The following is a 7,743-nucleotide window of genomic DNA, read 5'->3' as shown; positions in this document are numbered from 1 at the left end:
TGGAAAGCTTTATGGGGGTACTGGGAGGCGTTATGGGGTACTGGGAAGCATTATTGGGTACTGGGAAGATTTATGGGGGTACTGGGAGGCATTATGGGGGTACTGGGAAGCATTATTGGGTACTGGGAAGATTTATGGGGGCAGTGGGAAGCTTTATGGGGGTACTGAAAAGCATTTTGGGGTACTGATTAGCATTATTGGGTACTGGGAAGCTTTATGGGGGTACTGGGAAGCATTATGGGGTACTAGTAAGCTATGACACAGAGCTGAACAGTGGAATGTTGCTGTGTTGGGGTTATAGTTGAATTGCTATGGTTCTCACCTGGCTCAACTCCGTCCCTCGCTCCATTCCCAGGATCGGTTGCCCGTCCTCTCCACAGATGACTCAGGTAAGCTCTGCAAAAAAGAGAGAGAGAGATTTTTTAAACTGGGGAAACAACTGTGCCTGTGTGAGGTTTGTAAGGCTCCCTGTATAATAGCCCCTGCCCTGCTACCTGGGAGACCCACAACCACACCAATGCACAGACACCTCCAACACCCCCCAAACACACACTCACCCACATAGCCGGTCCCCGGATAAATGTTTAGACTAGAAAGTGGTCCCAAATCATTTTGGGGACCCCTGCTGTAAATGCTCTTTTACACTACATGCAATTCCAATTTGATGTGATTAAAAAAAGTCCTGCATGTTGTGTTTTTCTTCTTGTGTTCATAGAAACCAGTCCACGAACTGCTAACTCACTGCACCCCCACCCCACCCCATCCCATCTCCCTCATTCCCCCTGCATTAGCAATGCCTGTATTGAAACTTGGTCATGTCAATAAAGCTATTTTTGAATTGATTTGATAAGCTGGTGCCTGCAGAGTCAAGGCTGGAAGCACAGCTATGCTGTGTGAAAAGAGGAGTGATTCCTGTCTTCCAGCCAGACAGCATGCAAGTACAGGAGAGTAGTGATGTCGCAAACCTCCGATTTTCGGTTCGCGAACCTTCGCGGAAGGTTCGGTTCGCGGAAAAGTTCGTGAACCGCAATACACTTTATCGGGGAGGCGAACTTTGAAAAATAGAAAAAATTATGCTGGCCACAAAAGTGATGGAAAACATGTTTCAAGGGGTCTAACACCTGGAGGGGGCATGGCGGAGTGGGATACATGCCCAAAGTCCCGGGGAAAAATCTGGATTTGACGCAAAGCAGCATTTTAAGGGTAGAAATCACATTGAATGCTAAATTGCAGGCCTAAAGTGCTTTAAAACATCTTGTATGTGTATACATCAATCAGGGAGTGTAATTAGAGTACTGCTTCACACTGACACACCAAACTCACTGTGTAACGCACCGCAATCAGCTGTTTGCGTAGTGACGGCCGTGCTGGACTGGTGCGCAACATGGCCAGAGTGCAGGCCGTGGCAGTTTTCCAGCCCATATGGTCGCCGGGCTGTGGTAGCTCAATGATAGAACAACAGTGACTGTCCAGCTAATCAAATTTGGTCTGTCCACAATGAAGTAACGACCTTATTATCTTCTTGTATGTAGGTAGGCATAGGTAGGAGTCCCAGTATAGGTAGGTAGGCATAGGTAGGAGCCCCAGTATAGGTAGGTAGGTGTCCCAGTAGTTAGCTAGGCATAGGTAGGAGTCCCAGTATAGGTAGGTAGGCATAGGTAGGTCCCCTAGTATAGGTAGGTAGGTGTCCCAGTATAGATAGTTAGGCAGGGCCTGGTTGGCACAGTAATTACAATTACCAAGGTCCAGCTGCAACAGATAAGGCTGTATAATGTCAGTGTCAGTGAGCAACACACACAAAAAAAAAAAACACATCAGGAAAACATTAGCTCTCAAAAGAGCTGTTGAGGGGTGATATTTTAGCAATAACAATCAGCCAGGAGCAAGCCAAGAGCCTAACTAATCTTTCCCTAGGAGAAAAAATCTGCAGCAGCTCTCCCTAGTCTGTCTATTTGCAGCAGGCACACGAGTGAGTGTCATGGCCAGCGAGCCTGCCTTATAAAAGGGAGGGGGGGGGGGGGGGCTCCAGGGCTTAGTGTAGCCTGAATGGCTACAATGTGCCTGCTGACTGTGATGCAGAGGGTCAAAGTTGACCCTCATAGTGAATTATGGGCAAATCGAACTTCCGCGAAGTTCGCCTGGAACCGTTCGCCGGCGAACCGCTCGCTACGTCTCTACAGGAGAGCTTGTTGTGTAGACACAAGCAAAGGAGTGGGTGGGCGGAGCAGCTGTGTCAGAGGGCGCACTCTTCCAATCAGTGCTACAGTTAAACGGGCGGGACATACAGGGCACTCTCAGACACCATGGCTTCTCCATGCACTATAGAAGTGCATTCATCTTACAGACTCAGCAGCTGGCTTGTCTATTTGTCACCCCCCCCCCTCCCCTGCCTACTCCTCACCCGGGGCTGGGCCGAGGCAGAGGCGAGAGAGGCTCCAGCCTTAGGGCGCAGTGTAGGAGGGGGCGCACAACTCACTCAGCTATCATTCCCTTTTTGTGTTTAAAGCATAAACAAATAAGACAAGGGGATGCATGGCAGTGACTGCAAGCCAGATAACTAGAGATTAAGGTGTTGGGGGGGGGGGGGTGTCACCTCCTAGTCTAATAGCAATCAGTGTGTGACGGCTGGGGTGGGAGGGATGGAGGGGCGCACTTTGGTGTCTCAGCCTTGGGTGCTGGAGGACATTGTACCAGCTCTGCTACGCCCTCCCCCACATCATTGTTTGTAGGCCAGTGGTCTGTAGTGATTGGATCCAAATGCAAGAGCACTGCTAGGTAACAGCACAGAAGCTGTCTGTCTGTCTGTACAGTATTCTTTGCCAGAACTGTCACCCTAGCAATCGCATCAGATCACTACGGGTTGCAGCCATTACAGGTGTCCACTAATCTTAACGCAAACCTGAACTAAAAAAGTCAAAAATAAACATACACATGTCATATACAGTATACCTATGTATAGTCTACTCATCAATCCCTTTCTCCTCTTCTGCGTACTGTTTGTCCACTGTGATCAATAGAATTATCCGTCCTCCATTTTGAAAATGGCCATTACCCCATAACAGCTTCCTGGTCAGCACACTGTTAAACTGTGTCCATGTGAACCATAGTGAAACATGGGCATTACCTTGCTCATCAGTTGTTCTTTCAGTTATAATAAACTGAGATAAACTATTTGTTTTAAGATATTCCATGATTTTATTTTATGTTTAAAGTGGTTCTGTGGATAGTTTTTAAAAACAAGAACTGACACTTACCTGGGGCTTCTAACCGGCCCCCTGCAGCTGTCCTTTCCCGCGCCATCCTCCTATGATCCTCTGTTCCCCGCCTCCTTTCACGGTCCAATTATTTATCTAACTAGACGAGTACAACTGTGCCTGCGCTGCCACGTGTGGCCTCGCTCCTGTTCGCGTCTCCGGGAGCATAATGCGCAGGCGCAATATGAAAACATTTGTACTGCGCAGGAACTAGGACGTGTGCAGCCGTGCACGCGCAATTGCATTCGTCTAGTTTTTGAAAACTATACAGATAACCCCTTTAAACATTTACAAAGTAGATTTAAGGCTTGTTCACACCTAGGGCGTTTAGTTATTTTTTCAGCACCAGCGATTTCAAAATCACCATAAAAGCGATTGTGCAATGATTCCTTATGGAACTGTTCATATCTGCTCGTTTTGTCTGCTTTCCGCTGACCAAAGCGCTGCCTGCACCATTTTTGGGGAGATTTTGCTATAATGGAAGGTATAGGAAAAGCGCAAAATGCTCACAAAATCGCTTTATGCATCAATTGCATTTGCGCTTTCATGAATAAATACATTGTATTTATTCATTTCAGGGTGAAAGAGTTCACTTCCTGACTGACATCAGGAAGTGAACAAACAGAACCGCTCTGCAAAAGGGCTTAGAAAAATGCTTTATACAATATCGAAGTGCACAGGTAAGCGCCGGGATCGGGGAAACAAAAATCACTCACAAAATCGCAAAACGCTGGCCTCAGCGATTGCGATTTTAGATGTGAACACTGAACAAAGCCTTAGAGCCTGTTTCCACTACACACAGATTGGATGCAAAATGGATGCAGAAAAACTGACTCCAATGAATGCCTATGGGCCTGTTTCCACTAAACACGATTTTTCTGATGCAGATTTTCCCATAGGCATTCATTGGAGTCAGTTTTTCTGCATTCATGCTGCATTAATTCTGCATCCAATCTGCGTGTAGTGGAAATAGGCCCTTAATGTTTTTCTTGACTCTGTTCAATGACAATCTATTAACCTCCTGAGCGGTATGGACGAGCTCAGCTCGTCCATCACCGCCGGAGGCTGCCGCTCAGGCCCTGCTGGGCCGATTTTCTTCAAATAAAGTGCAGCACACGCAGCCGGCACTTTGCCAGCCGCGTGTGCTGCCTGATCGCCGCCGCTCTGCGGCGATTCGCCGCGAGCAGCGGCGAAAGAGGGTCCCCCCAGCCGCCTGAGCCCTGCGCAGCCGGAACAAAAAGTTCCGGCCAGCGCTAAGGGCTGGATCGGAGGCGGCTGACGTCAGGACGTCGGCTGACGTCCATGACGTCACTCCGCTCGTCGCTATGGCGACGATCTAAGCAAAACAAGGAAGGCCGCTCATTGCGGCCTTCCTTGTTTATTCTGGGCGCCGGAGGCGATCGGAAGAACGCCTCCGGAGCGCCCTCTAGTGGGCTTTCATGCAGCCAACTTTCAGTTGGCTGCATGAAATAGTTTTTTTTTTATTAAAAAAAAACCCTCCCGCAGCCTCCCTGGCGATCTCAATAGAACGCCGGGGAGGTTAAGTGTCCCAGTGCTAAAACATAGGAATAGTTGACCTTTTTATCTATCTCCTGCCCTCAGAAGCTCTTCTCTGCTAGGAAAGAGTTTTATGGCTGTAATTCCTTATCAGTGAGGGTTACGCTATAATCTGACAAGGGTCCTACATGAGAGAAGCTGTCACTTACATGCCTGTAGGGTAACTCTCTCAGGCAGGAAAAGAAAAACGGAAACACAGCCTAGTTATTAATATATTTGCTACTGTACATACACAGGTCTATCTCACCATGTCATATGTCAACTCGAGTACACTTCAATGCAGGGTGGAAAATATGTAACTACTTTCCCTGGTGTTATTACTGTTATTACACATGCAGGCAGAGGAAAATATCTGTTCCTTTTGTGTGAATGATCTGTTTTTGAAATACATACCTTACATATGATTAACTTCTAAATATTTCCAGATGTTTTTTCATTAACAAAAAATATTTTTACAGGTTATTTATGATTTACAGTATATTTTGTATGCCTAAGAACTCACTAGAGTGATTTGATTGCATAACATAAGGACTCACGAGGTGACATGTGATATGATGAGATAGACATGGGTATGTATAGTGCCTAGTACACAAATAACTAGGCTGTGTTCCTTTTTTTCTTTCTCTGCCTGAAAGAGTTAAAAATCAGGAATGTAAGTGGCAGTTCCTGTCTGGGTCGGGACCGGCTCAGACTCTAGCGTAACCCTCATGATAAGGAATTGCAGCTATAAAACAATTTTGTGGCAGTAAATGGCTTTTAACCACTTCGCATCCAGACCTTGTTTTCCCCTTATTGACAAGAGCAATTTTGACGTTTTAGCAATGTCCCTTTTTAATCAGCTATAACTTTATTCCTACTCACGACACCTAAATGATCTAGGTATCGTTTTTTTCAGGACAAACTAGACTTTCATTGGCGGGTATTTTGTCCCTAGACCAAAAAAGTTTTCTATGCATTTTAATGGGAAAAAGAGGGGAAAAATGAAAAAAAAAATGCAATTTTTCTCAGTTTTTATCAATTCCAGTTTAAAAATAAAAAGTGCCACAGGAGACAAAAACATGACACCAGTATTATGTCCACCCAGTATAGATAGCAAAATGTGTCCCGAGTATCAGATCCCCCCCCCCCCCCCTATAGCCAGATGTGTCCCCAATATCAGTCACCCCCAGTATAGCCTGATGTGTCCTCTGTGTTTGGCACCTCCCAGTATAGATAGACAGATGTATCCCCAGGATTGCTGCCCCTCATCATAACTAAATGTGTCCCCAGGAATAGTGGTCCCCCATTATAGCCAGATGCGCCCTCAGGATTAGCGAGTGCACCCAGGATTAGGGCCCCCCCCCTCACCATTATAGCCAGACCTGCCCCCAGTATAAAATTATACACTTAAAATTAAAATGTGTCCCCTCTTACTTTATCCCACCCCCCAGCTGCACATTTTACCCTCCACCAGGGGTCCACACACCCCCATAAGGGCCAGCCAGATGCCCCACCCCCCACCCAGGCAGCCCCCTCGGTGGCCAGATCTGTTAAAAAAAAGGATCAGAAAGCAGCCTGACTCATCTTATCTCGTTCCAGCGATCAGCCTGCAGCCCGAGCCTCCGATCCCACCTCTGCACGCAGCCCTGTAATGCTGGATACCGGGTCCCGGCTTGATGACGTCATCAAGCCGGGCCCCGGCTATTCAGCATCACAGGGCTGCGTGGGGATCGGAGGCTCGGGCTGCAGGCTGATCGCTGGACCGAAATAAGGTGAGTCAGGCTGCTTTCTGATCCGTTTTTTTAACAGATCTGGCCACCGAGGGGAGAGATGAAGGATCACAGCTGTTTGCTACAGCGGTGATCGTTCATACGCGGGGGGGGGGGGGGGTCACTAATTGGCTACAAGGGAACATTTTCCCTTTCACCAATTAGTATTGCAGCTGTTAGTGCCGGGAGGTGCGCTCTGAAGTGCACCTGTTCCTGCACAATAGGGCTGCAAGCAGGTCAGTATATCTACGTGGCTGTGGCTTGGAGGGTGCCACAGCTGACGTAGATATACTGTATCAAAGGACAAAGTGGTTAAGAGCAGGAAAGAGATAAAAAGCTTCAATAGTTCATATATTTTAGCCCTGGCATACTTCAATTAATGTGTCATTGAGAAAAGGCCATGAAACAGTAAAAGCTTAAAAAGTTTATTTAAATATAAAATAAAACTGTGGGATAACTTTAAAATTCATTTATAGAAGTAGGAGGATTGATACAATTGTTTATCTCAGTTTTTTTTCGCCTTGGATGTCCTTTAACTATTTCTGCCGCCTGGACGCGATCACGGGCGCGCCCCCGTGGTGTCCGCCGGTAGCCCTGGGATCAGTGAACGGGAACATGGTTCCCCATCACCGATCCGTCTCCCCAGCAGAAAAACCGAACGCTCTTACAAGCCGCTTCAGTTTTTTTGCCCGGAAATATTTCCGCATCCCCCTTGTACTTCCGCTTAGCGAGAAGCACAAGGAGGGGGAAAAAAAATTCAAGGTGGCCATCTTGTGGCCAAATAGTAAAACTACATCTACATATTTTTTACATTACAATTTACACATATAATAACATTAAAAAATAACTGTTTATTTCCCACACCAATATATTACCCAAATACAATTTTTAATGGGAAAAAAAATTACAAATAAAGAAAAAAAAAAGACATAAATAGTTACCTAAGGGCCTGAACTTTTTAAATATGCATGTGAAGGGGGAACATTTTTTAAATTATAAGCTTGTAAATAGTGATGGACGCAAAATGGGAAAAAATGCACCTTTATTTCCAAATAAAATATTGGCGCCATACATTGTGATAGGGACAAAATTTAAATGGTGTCATAACTGTGACAAATGGGCAAATGAAATACATAGGTTTTAATTATAGAAGCGTGGATTATTTTAAAGCTATAATGGTTAAA

The 7,743-nt window shown here is 46.1% G+C and overlaps 1 protein-coding gene across 2 annotated transcripts in view; it reads right to left on the bottom strand.

Moving 5' to 3' along the window:
- Window positions 1–311: 311 nt before the first annotated feature.
- Window positions 312–7,743, bottom strand: part of LOC137528239 (uncharacterized) — a 52,580-nt gene continuing 45,148 nt past the window's right edge. The window contains exon 2 of one of the 2 annotated variants that reach the window (XM_068249522.1): window positions 312–396. In XM_068249522.1, coding sequence (XP_068105623.1) covers window positions 328–396 — 69 coding nt within the window. In that variant the 3' untranslated portion in view covers window positions 312–327. The remainder of the gene's footprint in view (window positions 397–7,743) is intronic. The other variant, XR_011023326.1, reaches the window with a different exon arrangement.

Source organism: Hyperolius riggenbachi, chromosome 8, assembly GCF_040937935.1.
Source record: "Hyperolius riggenbachi isolate aHypRig1 chromosome 8, aHypRig1.pri, whole genome shotgun sequence".
Taxonomy (NCBI): Eukaryota; Metazoa; Chordata; class Amphibia; order Anura; family Hyperoliidae; genus Hyperolius; species Hyperolius riggenbachi.
Note: the sequence above shows the minus strand (reverse complement) of the source record. Positions and strands in the feature narration are given on the sequence as shown.